At 54.2% G+C, this 15,343-nt stretch overlaps 2 protein-coding genes across 2 annotated transcripts in view; both read right to left on the bottom strand.

The window, feature by feature from the left end:
• ASMT (acetylserotonin O-methyltransferase) overlaps window positions 1–2,124 on the bottom strand; it is a 28,157-nt gene extending 26,033 nt beyond the window's left edge. The window contains 1 exon segment of the mRNA XM_008568184.1: window positions 2,114–2,124. Coding sequence (XP_008566406.1) covers window positions 2,114–2,124 — 11 coding nt within the window.
• Window positions 2,125–3,974: 1,850 nt separating this feature from the next.
• On the bottom strand, window positions 3,975–12,625 carry AKAP17A (A kinase (PRKA) anchor protein 17A). The gene is made up of 4 exons (XM_008568075.1): window positions 11,851–12,625; window positions 10,861–11,009; window positions 7,160–7,400; window positions 3,975–5,886 (listed from the first exon to the last, which is right to left on the bottom strand). Exons 1-4 carry the CDS (start codon window positions 12,610–12,612, stop codon window positions 4,963–4,965), a joined length of 2,076 nt encoding a protein of 691 aa, XP_008566297.1. The 5' UTR covers window positions 12,613–12,625; the 3' UTR covers window positions 3,975–4,962.
• Window positions 12,626–15,343: the final 2,718 nt, after the last annotated feature.

Genomic DNA, 15,343 nt, shown 5'->3' with positions numbered 1-15,343 from the left:
TTCATAGCAGCCATGCCTTTTACAGTCCCAGCAGCAGAGCACAAAGGTTCCCGATCCTCCACACCCTCACCGACACCTGCTATGTTACTGTTATTATTATTATGATGATTGCCATTCTAATGGGTACAAACTAAATTTAGCAGTGGTTACAGTAAATCAACTTTTCAAGTTTTCTACCACTGTTTCAATGTTACTTACTTCAAAGTTACTTATTTGTCATCATTTATAAAGCTGCACTGAGGATGAAGTTAGCCTGGAGATTTCGTTTTTTTCTCTTTCGCTTCATTGGAAACCGTGTGTTGAGGCGCTGCTCCCAGCCAACCGTCGCGGGCACTGCAGATCACCGCAGGGAGAAAACAGAACCCTGACCCTTGGAATCTACATTGTCACCAAGGGAAACAGACCAGTCAACAGACCAGCAAATCCAGACGTCCAGGTGGGGAGGAATATCAGAGGGCCTGTGTGGTGTGCAGACAAGGAAGGGGAGGGAGAGCTGGACTTGGAGAGGGGGTGCTATTTTAAACAGGGTGGTCAGGATGCCCTTGACATCTGAGGCAGGAGGACATCAGTGATCCCAGGAGAGATGGGCACAGGGAAGGCGGGTGCATGGCCCTGGGGCACGCCTGGCCTGGAACAAGTAATCTGGAGGGAAGGAGGAAGGGGTGGGGAAGAGGGGAAGGCAGGAGCCACAAGCTCTTGGGGACTGTCAGGACCCCCTTTCCACTTGGTGTTTCCAGGAGACGAGTAGGGGGTCTGGCCACCGTCACTGGCATCCCTCCAGCGGCCTTTTGGGGATAAAGTGTCGGGGACACAGAGCTTGGCAGAGAGACCAGGGGCTGCCGCGCTTCTCCATGAGGAAGCGGGCATGGTGGGGGCACAGACAGGGGTGGCGGGAGGCTCGGGGGCTGGACGCTTCTTTCAGGCCCCTGTTGGACAAGGGGCTTGACAGATAGAAGAGCCAGGGACACCTTCAGGCCAGTGTGGGGTCACCATTTTTCTGCAACGCAGAAGACCCTGGGAGGGGTGGGTTTGCAGGTGGGAGGAAGGCTGGAGATTTGATTTCGGATGTTTTGAGTCTGAAATGTCTCTATGATGACTTGTCAGGCTGCAGCGTAGCACAGACAACCCCAGTTAACACCTCCTTTCCATGCTCCCATGGAGCTGCCATGCCTGTGCCTCCTAAGACCAATGTGGTCACCACAAGGCCACCTCAGTAAAGGTGAACTCACAGGAAGACAGGGGAGGGACCAAGGTGGTCACCAGGACAAACAGCCACCTCAGTACAGGTGAACTCACAGGAAGACAGGAGAGGGACCCAATGTGGCACTAGGACACAAGGCCACCTAAGTACAGGAGAGGGAACCAAGGGTCGTCACCAGGACAGTCATCACAGTACAGGTGAGCTCACAAGCAGACAGGGGAAGGACCAAAGTTGTCACCAGGCCACCTCAGTACAGGTGAGCTCACAGGCAGACAGAGGAGGGACCAAAGTTGTCACAAGGCCACCTCAGTACAGGTGAGCTCGCAGATAGACAAGGGAGGGACCAAAGTTGTCACAAGGCCACCTCAGCACAGGTAAGCCTACAGGTAGACAGGGGAGGGACCAAAGTTGTCACCAGGCCACCTCAGTACAGGTGAGCTCACAGGTAGACATGGGAGGGGCCAAAGTTGTCACCAGACACAAACCAAAGTCAATATAGGGTGAGTTTTTAGGCAAACAAGTGGAGAGAATCTCAAGATCCCAACCAAGGACAGAGGGCATCAAACTGCACACAGCTCAGAACCTAAAGTTCTTACTGTGAAACCGTGTGGCGTAGAATCGTACTTCCCCACCTTTGTTTTCAGAGTAAGTCAATGACTCTTCCACAGCTCATCACGGAGTAAGTGCAATACATTGTGTGTGATTGTACCTTCCCATCACCTAGGGAGAGACTCAGGACAAATGGCCATAAATGCAGAGGGTGGAGGGGAGGGAGAGAGAGAGAGAAAGAGAGAGAAGGGGTGGGGAAGAGAGAGAGAGCGCTAACCTCCCATTCTCACCCCAGAAGTCTGGGGACACTAGGGATAAAATCTAATCAGTACCAAGCCTGTTTGGGTTCATCTCCACTCTCACCTCTTCGCCATTACTCGTGACTAATGGCACCTAGAGAAAACAAGAGCATTTCTAAAAAATAAACGGAAGTATGGGAGCATGGAAAATCCTGCCCTAAGTCGTAAAGGTGGCCAAGTCTCAAAGCTGAGAGGACAAGACCAGAGGACCGGGGCCCCACCCCAGATAAGCAGCCTGGTGTCCTTCACACAACACCCCTTCGATCACTGTCTTCTTCCTCCCATGGCAGGAAGGGAGTGTTTGGGGAAATGGTTGAAAACCAGTCACTCTGGCTCCCAAATCCACATTCCTCACCGTGCTGCTCCCGTGCCTTCAAAAGTAACTGCAAAGACGAGACTGGAACTCAGACAGAATGGACACCTCCTCCTATCAGATGCCTCTCCTCCCCGTTCACTGCTGAACAGACGTCCGAAGGGAAATCACCCACGGTGACGGAGCATCACAAACGAGATAAAAGTCAGTGGTCCAAGAAGACCTAACGACCCTCAACGTGTACGCACCTAATAACAGAGAGTTGAAACACGAAAGGCAAAGATGGAACCACGACTAGAAGCAGACAGAGCCATGTTATCGTCGGAGACTTCGACAGCCCTCTCAGCAACTGACAGATAAATGCAGGTAGAATGACCCACCCTTCCGTTATGTTTCTGGGTGGTTCTGGAAGCTGCATGCGTATGAAGATCAACAGAGGGCACGTTTAAATTGATAGCTGAGTCTCCTGCACTGTGATTCCCAATTCTATAGGCCTGGGGGTGATGCTCTGAAGCCTTCCTGGACTTCCCCACCCCATGCACCCACAAGGCCACCCACCCCCATTTTGCCACATTTTCTCTTCTCCTACCCCCTAGCCTGAGCCCCCACCTCCTCTCTTTGCTGTCTCTTTTCCAAGCTTAAGGACCTTCCACTTCTTGGCAGGTTGGAAGTGAAGCCTGATTTGTGTCACCTGGTCCACACCTACCTCTCCTGCTTCTCTTCTGGATACACCTCTCTCGGCTGAGACCTCCCGGCCACATTCACTTCCTCCTGACCCTTAGACACACCACACCCATCCCAATTGCACAGACCTCTGCCTGGCATGCTCAGCTCGGGAGGCCTCCCTGAGCTTATTACCACCCAGCCTTCTTTCCTCTTCCTGTATCTGTCCCCTGAGACGCTCAGGGTTGCAGGAGCACTATTTTACCCAGCACCATATCCACAGTGCCCAGAGCAGTGCCCGGTCCTGGGACATCCTTGGGGCCACTGAATAGGCACTCAGTGCTGGGCTAGAGGGAGCCTGACACGGATGGACGGGACTTCTGAGAGACATGCATATCCCAACGCTTGGCACCTGAGCACACCCTACACCCACGACTTCAGTTATTATCGTACAAGACTAAAATACATTGGAGACAAAGGAAAACACATCTCATGCCTGGCTCAGATTTTGACAGTGACAGGAGCCTGGGGTAGAAGAGGCATATGACTACCCCTCCATACCCTGAGAAGATCTGGGTTTTAATTAAACAGATCCATGAAGGGATTCTTCCTGCCTGCACTCTCAGTGGGCAGCACTTTCTCCTACCTGACACTAATTTAGGTGGGGAAAGGAGTGACTTTTTCTTTAACTCACCTTAAAAACAGCTTTAAAGCTTTAAAAAAGATAATTTTTACAAACTCACTAACTCTATGTTCTCAGTAAACAAACCAAATACCTCTTCAGATGCAGAATTCTCCCCACAGCACACCAGTGACAGGACTATGAAATCTATCAGAGCGAATCAGCAGTTCTTGGTAAGGCAAAGGATTTATATCGGTTTGAAATACTGTCAACCAACTGAACAGAGGTCCAACGAACACAAAAATGACCAAAACATAAGCATGAAAATTTTTACTTCATTGGAAAAGGATTTTATTTCACCATAAAAATGCAAACTGGAATAAACACCATCTTTCCCAACGTGAACGTTACAGCTATTTTTAAGTACTTCTGAGCTTCACTTTGAGAAGCAAACAGTTACAAAATTTAACAAGTTCACAGCCTTAAATCTGTTTGAAACATTCCAAGTAAAAATAATTTAGCAAAACGGCTTCTTAAAAAAACCACGCACACTAACCTTTCACCAGAAACCAAAGCTTTTTAACCAACCCTTTTTTATGCGCAACGACTTGAAGTTGTAAAAAGTGAATGTTTTGAAGTTAAGGAGCATCAGACCACAGTGTACCACGCCCCCACACACCCACACCTGAAACAGCACATTCGAGCTTCTGATCTAAAAAGGACTTGAGCGTTCTTCAGAAGTGACCCAATGTGCCCCAGCATTGTGTTCCTTCAGCATCCCGTCCAAACTGTGCTTCCCGCGCGCGTTTAAATTACAGAGAAGAGGAGTTGTCTCCAGGGCAAGGCTTTTCCACGTTAGAGTCCCGAGTGTCCCTGCGGCTGTCCACACTTCGGACAGTTCACTGCGTCAGGTGCAGTTCCTGTGCGGTGCACGTGGGGTGGCCCAGAAGACAATGGAATTCGACCCTGCACACCTTCCACGGCGGGTCTGCCGTTCATACAACTGTCGGTCTGTGCGTTTTTGCTGATTTAGAGAGAACTGGCCATTTTAAAGCTATCGAATCAACAGCTGTAAAGAACTAAAGCTAGTGAGGGACATCTACATGTTCAGAACTCAAGTGCCAAGATGCCATCGACCATCACAGAAAGCGGGCCTGGGATGCAACCCTCCTCGGCAGGGTGGGTTCCTCTGACATTCTCGGCTGCTCAAGACACGCGGCTTTGCAGGGGGATGGAGAGCGGGTGACGTGGGGCTGGGAAGTTCGCACTGGTCCTGATTGTTCCCGGACATGCTGCTGGGAGGCCACAGCCAACATTACCTGTTCCAGGTACTGCGGTGCCTGCTGGCGGACCGGGAGCGGGTCCTGTCGCTCCTGCGGCGGTGGCGGCTGCGCTTCCGGCCAGCACTGCCCCTCCGCTCGCGGCTCCTGTCCCGCCTGCTGGACCTGTCTCTGCTGTGGGACCTGCGCACCCGGGGGTGGTCGGCACTAGTGCTGCGCCGGTGGGGGCTGTCATCCTTGTGCGAGTGCTTCTTGTGGGGCCGCCGCTCCTTCCGTGGCCGACCCTCCTCCCTGCTGCTGGCCCGCCGTGCCCGGCTCCTCTCCCGCTGGTGCCGGTCCTCGCCCAGCGAATCCCCACTGGCCCGGCCGCGGCCCTTGCTGGGCTCTCGGTTGCACTTGTCCTGTTCTGACCGGGCATCCTTCCTCAGTATGCTCTGGTCGCAGGCAGGCAAGCCCTTGGGGTGCTGGTTGTTGTCGGGAATGCAAGCAAGCACGCCAGGGCACCTCTTCTCAGGTGAACCACTGTCGGGGGCAGCGTGGCAGGAGCCCTGGCTCTCCTCGGCCATGCTCCCATTCACATTTTTGGGAGCATGGTCGGCCTCCAGGTGGGATGAGGTCTCCTTGAGGGCGCTGGGGCTGGGCTGGCCCGCGAGGGGCTGCAGCATGGTGGCAGTGACACAGCCGGCCGACACGGTCTGCAGGATGTCCAGCACGGGCTGCAGGAGGGCGGCGTGGGAGGCGCCAAGCTCGTCGTGCACGCGGCCGTCATCCGGCTTCTTGCTCAGCAGGATGCTCAGCAGGCGCTGGCGCAGCTCCCGCTCCTTCCTCTGCAGGCCCAGCGCACGCTCCTTCTCCTCCTCCACACGCCGCAGCTCTGCCTCCTGCAGCCGCCGCCGGTCCTCCAGCTGCTGCAGCCGCAGCTGCTCCTCCTGCTGCTCCTGCTCCTGCAGCTTCGCCGCCTGTGGGAAAGAGGAGAACGCCACTTGAGAGAGACCCTGAGCCCAGCTGGACGGTCCAAGCAGGTGCTGGGAGGGAGTCTTAAGGCCCCGTGGTCTGAGGGGTGCTGCAGAGACAGCTGGGCTGGACTGCAGCCCCCTGGGTAGAGGACGTCACCTGCAGCCTGGTCCTGCGCAGGTGAGGTCCACCCTGTCCAGCGCTCGGCTCCCATGGCCAGGCCCAGGGCTGTCATGCGTCTGAGCAAAGAGGATCCCTGGCAAAGCCACCTGGCACAGCCCCGGGGCAGGCATCTCAGGCAGGGCTGTGACCGCACCCTGCATACCTGCCAAGTTGGCAGACAGGGCTTGCTGTTAGGTCGCAAGCGGTCGCCAGCAACAGGGAGCTGAGATTACACCGCAGACACAGGCAGCTGCCGGGACGTGCCCGGCCTGGCCTGGGTTAGTGTCTTCAATATTCACCATGAGATAAGAGCTGAGCTGCCGCATGTCTCAGCGCTCTTGCCACGCTCCTTCCCGGGACTTATCACAACTGTAATCAGACAACAGGTTAGGGTAGCCCCACATCTGACTCCGCAGGAGGACACGGCCCTCCTGAGGAAGAGGAGTGTGCTGGGGAGGGAGGTTCACTCTGCCCTGGCCACGGCTTCAGGGAGTTACCGGTCACAACTCCAGGAGAACCAAGGAGGCTCCCACCCGGAGAAGGCCACTGGGACCATGCTGGTGAGCCCCGCCAGACTTGCAGCTGTGGAGGGCGCCAGGCCCACCACGGGTCCGCTTTGTACAAGGACGGCTCGGCTTCACCCCGTCTCAGAAGCTCAGTGAGGTCAGAGCCAGGCCACTGACCAAGCTGGGACACGGGCTGCGTGTCCTCAGCCACATGATATCCATGGAGCCAAGGGAACCTGTACATGCTTGGTGCTCCCTCTCCCTGGAGGTGGGGGACACCGTGAGCCTCCACCTGGCCACCCAGAGGCTGTCAAGCCAGCACTTGGGAAGCCCAAGCGCACGAGATGCTTAGCAAAGCTCTATCAGGTTTGTAAAAGTGAAGTGTGGTCTGGAACTGCAGAGGAGTGCTCCCAAGTACAACAGAGTGTGAGGCGCATCCTCGGCGTGGAGACCTACTTCTTTTGGTTATGGTTGCAACCGGCCCAGAAAAGAAGGGCCACGACACCAACCACATCACTCAGAGGAACGTGCAGACAGGGCCAGAGAGCAGGAGCGGCTCCTGCGCCACAGGATGGACGAGACAAGCCCCCCAGCCCCCAGCCGCGGGTACCTTGGCTCTGCTCAGCAGTTCTGCAATCAGCCGGATGGACTGCAGGTTCCTCTGGGCCAGCAGCAGTTTCCTTTCCTCCAGTTTTATCTTCTCCTGTAACTTCTTCTGCTCTTCTGCTTGTAGCTTCTCGAGCTTTTTCTGATTCCGACGGAACTCACGGTCCCTCTGTTTTTGCTCTCTTTTGCGAAGCTTCTCCTCTCTTTTCCGTTCTCTCTCCAGTTCTTCCAGTTCTTTCTGTTTCCTGGGCAAAACACACGAAGGGCTGTTAGGCACAACGTGCTACAAGTAAACACACCATACACAATCAAGGCAATATTTTAAGCCAGGGAGCAAGGATGGATATCAGGATGGATACAGACAGGTATCATTTTAACTCTTTGTCCCCAAATACATTTTAGTTGGATCAAAGTAAACTGAGAAGCAGAAGGAACCAACAGGGTGAAGTCTCATAATCTTCCCATGTGATCCCAAATCAGAAACCTGAAGAAAGGAACCAATGGATTTGAGTACATCAAAACTTGAGTTTTGACTGAGACGCAGTTCCAGCAGGTAGAAACACAGACAGGCTTGGAAAAAGTATCTTCAACAACACAGAACGTGACCACTCTTGAGATGACAACACAGGACTCAACCATCCTTAAGGCAACAACATGGAACACGACCATGCTTAAGACAACAACACAGTATGTGGCCATCCTTAAGGTGACGACACGGGACGTGACCATCCGTAAGGCAAAGACACAGGACGTGACCATCCGTGAGGAAAAGACACAAGACGTGACCAACTTAAGGCACAGTGTACTTTGCTACCACAAAAAAAGGCAACCAGCGCAGCAGGACAAACAAAGCCCCTCTCAGCATGAGAACACATCTAGCTGACAAACCCACGAGGAGATGCTCAACTTCACCCCAGCATGTTCGTCAGGAAGACAAAACTCAGCATCAAGAACCGAGGTCATTAGCACACAGGCTTCGGTTCAAAAACACAAAAGTGTAAACACGACTAGTGAATGCTGCAGTGTGCTGCCTGTGGGGGGTCTCCCCTCAACAGGGGCTTTTGCAAGAGGCTGCAGCAGGGAAGGGGCAGGGGGTGTTATAAAGGATGATCTGAGTCTCCTGGACCTGGGGAGAGGGAAGAGGCCATCTGGTCGGAGCTCAAGGGATGTTGTGAGTGAGGGAATCATTCCATGCATCGATCATGCTGTTGGGCATGTGGCTTTATCCAGTTAATAAATTTCATCATACTGTAAACTGAAAACCAGCACACTTTACTGCATGAAAACTGTCTGTAACTGCAATAAAGAGAGTGGTAAACACCCGCACACAGCTGGACAGACAGGACCTCCATGCCAGTGGCCAGGACCACCACGGCTGGGCGTCTACAACAGTGCCCAGCAGCCCCCGAAGCCAGCTCCTCAAAGGCCCAGCTTTCAACTCTCATTGGCACTGAGCACCAGTGAGTGGTCCAATGCGGCCCCCATGACAGCCCAGAATGCAAGGAAAGCCACCTGCTGCAGGGTGTCCCGGGATCAGAGGACTCCTGACAATACCTGCCATCTCATGAGGTCACTACCTATTACTGGTAGATGGTGACTTTACTTTAGAACAAATCCACACCATGCCCAAACAGCTAGTGTCCTTGCAATCCTCGGTACTGGCAGGGGAGGTGGAGATGTTCTGGAAATGAGGACCAAATGCCACAAGGAGTGACATCCCCCCACCCAGGGAAAGTTAAGAAGAAACTCTGGATGAGTTTACACAGCGCACCCTCATCACCCTCTAGCTTTAAACTTTATTCAAACAGACTGACACAGTAAAAAAGTCAAAGCCACTCTTGTTTGCACAGGACATAGAAGACAGCACTCCTGCAGCCCTGACAGGCACATTGCATGGGCTGGAAAAGAGCAAAATCGTGCCCAGGTGAAGCCAGACCTGCAGAAACGGCAGGAATAGAACAGAGCACGAGGACAAGGACAGAGAAGCCAAGACAAAGGGGGTGAGAGCCAAGGATCAAAACCCTCCCTGCCCAGCAAGAGGAGAGAGGGCAAAGCACTCAGCCCAGGCTCGGGACTCATACTGAAGACCAGTTACAAGCGACAGCACGAAGGTCTCCACATGGGGGAGCACACAAGAGAAAGTGTCACTGTATCGTGAGGTGTAGATGTCCCATGAGCTCCAAGAGGGGTGGTCACGACAGCCAAGTGGAGCCCTGCAGCCACCACAGCTGGACACACTGCAGGCAGGCCGGGTCATCGTTAGGAGTAGGGCTCCCCGTGCTCTATTTCTTATTAAAACTGAACCACCCAGGAAGAGAAATGCTGCAGGCTTCCTGTGGGCCCGGCCTCAGGCTCGCACCCCAAGAAAGTGCATCAGGGCACCCACGAGGACGTGGCGCCCTCCCCCGCCAGCTCCAAAGGGCCACACTGCCTATTTCCCCTTCTCCCCCATTCTGACTTCTGACCAGACAGATGGACACAACCAGTTCCCTGACGTAAAGGTTGAGGCTCCACCTCAGAGCTGCTTTCTGAAACACTGTGGAGCCACTCCCTAAGACTGAGGGCTGGGGACTGTGTCACAGTCTACTCCTCCTAGAGTGAGGACAAGGCCCGCTGAGACAGGGCCCAGGTCGTGTGAGCGCGCTGGAAGACGTCTGCAAGTGAGCCTCCCGCCACTGCTCTTCCTGGCTCTCCTGGGAGCATGCTGACACCCGGGACACGGATTCAATATAAAATCCACACTCCTCCTGCCCCCTGACCCTGCCAAGAGCCTGCCATCGTCCCACACCCTGAGGTGAGTTGTCTTCCTCTCTGCATTGCCCACCGTGACCCCCGGGGCTCCCGACAGTGGATGGGGACGTCTCTCTCCCCAATCCACGGCCACACACACGCACTGTGCCTGCCGTGTCTCACGACCCTCCAGCGTTCACATCCATGGGCCGACAGCCCTACTCACGCTTGGGAACACAACATGGCGCTGCATCAGGAGTAACACACATGGTGTGGACCCAGTGCCTATGAATGCACTTCTCGCGCTCCAGTGCAAAGACCAAAACAGCTGGATGCGTGAACACACCCGCATCAGCACTGCATACGACCGTGAAAATGGAAACAAAACAAGTACCCCACAGCTAAACCAGTTAAATCGTAAACCAAAGGCCGTTAAGGGGTGAACCCAGCCAAACCAAACATGTCTGAGACTTATTAACATCAGCACAATAAAGCAGAGTAGAAAACGGGTAATACATGCACACAAAAATGCTATCAAGAAACACACCGCTGCGGTGACATGAATTTCTCCTTACAAAACCCCTGTAATATAGATGGTTTGATGACTTTCACAATGCTAAAAACAAAAGATAAAAAAGAAGGAAACATCATAACCTGAGTTTGCCCTTGGATATCTAAGATGCGGTGAAAGGCAATTACTTTAAAAGCCTCTTAAATGAAACTGGGTCTCTCTCTCTTTTTTTTTTAATCTGGCCAACTTCATCAACTCTCTCCTTCATTTTGTAAATGGAGCTTCAACCTAAATGCAAAACTGCCAGCGGACAAGACATCCTGCTTGTTTCAGCAGGATTTGCAAACTGTGCCCAGGGAGGAGGCGCTGAAGGAAAGGCGTGACCCAGCAGAGACCGTGTCCCAGCAAGCACCATGCACAGGCGCACAGGTGCACACACGAGGCGCCGCTCCTGCAGGACGTACCTTTCCTCCGCGCGCTGTCTCTCCTCCGCTTCCTTCTCTCTGCGCTTCTGTTCTTCTCTCTGCTGCTCCAGTTCCTGAAGCTTCTGCCTCTCGAGCTGCCGCTTCTTAATTGAGGCATCACTCAGGTGTTTGGTAGAATCAAAAGAAACCTTTAGAAGCAAGAAATGGTGTAAAGCAGCGTTCTCTGAAAGCTCTCTTTGAACACACAGCAGCAGCCTGTGCAAGGCGTGCTCCCGCAGTCTGCATGGACACCGAGTCACCTTGGACAACCTGAGCTACCACTTAACCATTCGTGTGTGGTACAAACCCAAACAGCAGGGTCCAGAGGTCGACCAACCTGTCTGAGGTCACATGATTAGGGACTCAGGACCTAGCTCACCCCAAGAAGTTATGGCTCAAAAAGGGAATGCAAGCTAACCCTATGATGTAACCTGCCTTCACCACAAGTTAAAAAGAAGTTAGTTACTATCATTACAGGGCAATTTTTCCCATTCCGCTAGCAGGGGCCCCGTTCCTTATGCAAGTGCCACCGAATGGCCACTACAGGGCCCTGTGCCTACATTCACATGGTGTGCGAGCATCTTACTACCACGAAAACCCAGTCTCCTTTACAAGGCTGGTTTATCTATCACTGCAAAGCCAACATACATCAGAGTCAATAATGATAAAAGAAACTTTAGGCCCTACTTTAAAGGAACCTTTTGGGAGGTACCAAGCTCTCTTGGCTCTGACGTGGTTAAAATCCCCTTCAAAGTATCCCTGACAGTCAACTTCTCCCCTTCCTTAAGACATTTGGCTCTCCCGCATTTTCGAAAGATACAAAATGCACAAAAGACCTGTTCTCATACCTGTGCACCTGAAATTCTACTGAACACAATACTGTTGTAGTTTTATTTACGGGGAGTGTTCCCACCATCTAAGGGGGACAGGTACAGAACATCCCGACTCTCCAGGACACCAGTGTGCATGGGTCTGGGCACAGGCTCTTACCTTGATGTTGCAGGCCACTGCCTTGCCGTCCTCGCCCTTGAACATGAGCTTCATGCCGCGCAAGGCACTCATGGCCTGGATAAAGCCCACATACTCGCGATACTGCACATACGCCTCAAAGTTCAAGTGTCCCCCGAAACTGAACGTGTGGAAGTTCCGACCCGTCATCTCTTCCCGGTAGGGGTCAAGCATGGGGATGTCCACGTTCCGTATCTCCCCAAACTTCTCAAACACCTTCACAAGGACCTCCTCACTGGGCTTCTCTGAGCCCGACTCCTTCAGGGCGAACCACTTGCAGGGCAGCCCCTCCAGGTGGATGGTGTCCGGCCTCTCCCCCGGCAGAGTTTCGTTCATGTCCTTGGCGTCGCGGAAGAAGGAGTCCCAGTCGTGGCGGGTGGGGAAGTCTATCTTGAACTCGGCCGCACGCACCTTCAGGATGTCGGAGAAGCCGCTGAGCTTGATGGTCTTGCCGTCGAGGCAGGCCAGGAACGACTTGACCAAGCTCTTGTTCTCAACCTCGCCCTCAAAGCGGATGAAGTCCATGGTGCTCTTGGAGATGCGCAGGGTGGAGAACTGGTGGCTGTGTACCATACTCTTCAGCCTCTCCATCACCTCCCAGTTGGAGATGGACTTCCCCGGCTGCTTCAGCTGCGGGAGGGCCACGCTGATGGTCATCTTCGTGATGGGCTTGAGGTACAGGCCGTACATGGGGCACAGCTCGACGGCCTCAGATGTGTCGTGCACTATGGTAGCTGCAGCCATAGCCAGGACTTTGGGCCTGAAACACAGAACAGGCAGTCAGGGAGAGGCCCCAGGAAGACGTGGGGCCACCTCGGCTGGCACTTGTGACCAAGAGAAGAGAAACTCACATAGTCTCTGCTATGTGAAACAAAGCAGTCTCTACCTCATCAGAAGCCATCATCAACTGAATTTTTTTTTAACACAAATCATTAAGACCACACTTAAGGGGAAAAAAACAGGGTTGATAAAAAGCTTTTAAAAAGTTTTGTGTCAAAAATCTCTGTCACTGTTGACCCAACACCTCCCCCAGGTCTGCGGAATAGAAGCTGGTGTGACCAGTTCCCTGACCTTGGGTGTAGCAGGCAGTAGCAGAGAAGGGGCATGCGAGAAATACCTGGCTCCACAGAAGGCTGCAGAGCACACGCTGGGGAAGAGAAGGGGCCAGAAAGAGCGCAGACCCAGCATCTGGGAAGGTTTTGTGGAGGAGGAGGCCTTGTACAGGGCACTTCAAAAAGTTAACAGAAAGAATGCATTATCTTTTAATTCTACCTTTCCACAGACTCTTTTGAAGAAGTCTCATACTTGCATTGACGAAACAGAAAGGAAGTCTCAGGATGAAAAACAAATTGACAACCGTGTGCTTTAATAATCCCGACTGTGCGCAGACATACCCTCTTTTCGCCCAACTTAAAGCCAAAAAGCACAGACTTTTCCAAAACTTGCGGCTTGGAAGGTATGACTGAGCCCTCTTCTTCCCTGCTTCTTTAACCCAAGTCTTCCCTACTGGTCTGACAAGTTGGTGCTTCCAGAGAGCCACGCTTGGGTGGCGGAAGAGCTTGACCCACAGAAACCAAACAACACAGGTGGCTGCGTCTTCCACCCACCACTTCAACCCTGGGCCCCAGGAGGCCCTGCCCAGCAGGCCCTGCTGATCCACCAGCCTAAGCCCAAGGTGGGAGGGTCAGAGCAACCTGAGTGGGTTAGGGGCGCAGGAGAGGGACTCCAGCCTAAGCAGAGACAGGGGAAGGTGAACCTCCCCAGAATGCCCCCAGGAGCCTGAGCCAAAATAGCCCCCATCTGTGTATTCCTGGCTTACCCAAACAGTTGCTTTCAAGCCCCAGGTATTTCCAGTCCCCTCAGCTCCCCCATTACCACCCCAAGACCCCAAGACCCCGTCTTCCTGGCCCAGACACCTCCCCCAGGTCTGCGGAATAGAAGCTGGTGTGACCAGTTCCCTGACCTTGGGTGTAGCAGGCAGTAGCAGAGAAGGGGCATGCGAGAAATACCTGGCTCCACAGAAGGCTGCAGAGCACACGCTGGGGAAGAGAAGGGGCCAGAAAGAGCGCAGACCCAGCATCTGGGAAGGTTTTGTGGAGGAGGAGGCCTTGTACAGGGCACTTCAAAAAGTTAACAGAAAGAATGCATTATCTTTTAATTCTACCTTTCCACAGACTCTTTTGAAGAAGTCTCATACTTGCATTGACGAAACAGAAAGGAAGTCTCAGGATGAAAAACAAATTGACAACCGTGTGCTTTAATAATCCCGACTGTGCGCAGACATACCCTCTTTTCGCCCAACTTAAAGCCAAAAAGCACAGACTTTTCCAAAACTTGCGGCTTGGAAGGTATGACTGAGCCCTCTTCTTCCCTGCTTCTTTAACCCAAGTCTTCCCTACTGGTCTGACAAGTTGGTGCTTCCAGAGAGCCACGCTTGGGTGGCGGAAGAGCTTGACCCACAGAAACCAAACAACACAGGTGGCTGCGTCTTCCACCCACCACTTCAACCCTGGGCCCCAGGAGGCCCTGCCCAGCAGGCCCTGCTGATCCACCAGCCTAAGCCCAAGGTGGGAGGGTCAGAGCAACCTGAGTGGGTTAGGGGCGCAGGAGAGGGACTCCAGCCTAAGCAGAGACAGGGGAAGGTGAACCTCCCCAGAATGCCCCCAGGAGCCTGAGCCAAAATAGCCCCCATCTGTGTATTCCTGGCTTACCCAAACAGTTGCTTTCAAGCCCCAGGTATTTCCAGTCCCCTCAGCTCCCCCATTACCACCCCAAGACCCCAAGACCCCGTCTTCCTGGCCCAGCCCCCAGCCCCTCAGCCTCCCTGGCCCCCAATCCCGCGGGGTCCCTGCAGCCCCTGGCCCAGCCCCCAGCCCCTCAGCCTCCGTGGCCCCCAAACCCCCGGGGTCCCCACAGCCCCTGGCCCAGCCCGCAGGCCTCCCGGGCCCCCAAGTCTCCCTTGGCCCCGACCCAGGCTTCCCCTGCCCGGCAACCAGTACCCGACCTACCCCTTCCCCAGTCTCCCCAGTACCCCAGGCCTCAGCAGTACCCCCAGCTGCCCCAGGCCCCCCGCACCCTCCTAGTCCCCCGGTACATCCCCAGGTCCCACCACGTACAACTCCCGCATCCCCAGTACCATCGGTCCCCCAGCACCCCCATACGGCTTCCCAATGCCACCCTGGCTCCCAGCACAGACCCCAGGGACGATCCCTGGAACCCACGTACGATCCCCGGTACTGCCCCAGACTCCCAGGTCCCCTCAGACCAGCTCCCGGCCAGACCTGCTCACCAGCCCCCAAGCCCCAGACTCCTGGACCCCTGGTCCCCCAGCTCCCGCCCGGCCAAGGCCCTGGCCCCCGGCCCAACCCCCCAAAACCAGGGACTCCACAGACCAGCTCCCAGACTCCCAGCTCCCGCCCAGCAAAGGCCCCGGCCCGGTCCCTCGGACCTCCCGCCCGGCTCCCCAGTCCCCCCG

The sequence above is a fragment of the Galeopterus variegatus genome, unplaced genomic scaffold, assembly GCF_000696425.1.
Source record: "Galeopterus variegatus unplaced genomic scaffold, G_variegatus-3.0.2 Scaffold21, whole genome shotgun sequence".
Classification (NCBI taxonomy): Eukaryota; Metazoa; Chordata; class Mammalia; order Dermoptera; family Cynocephalidae; genus Galeopterus; species Galeopterus variegatus.
Note: the sequence above shows the minus strand (reverse complement) of the source record. Positions and strands in the feature narration are given on the sequence as shown.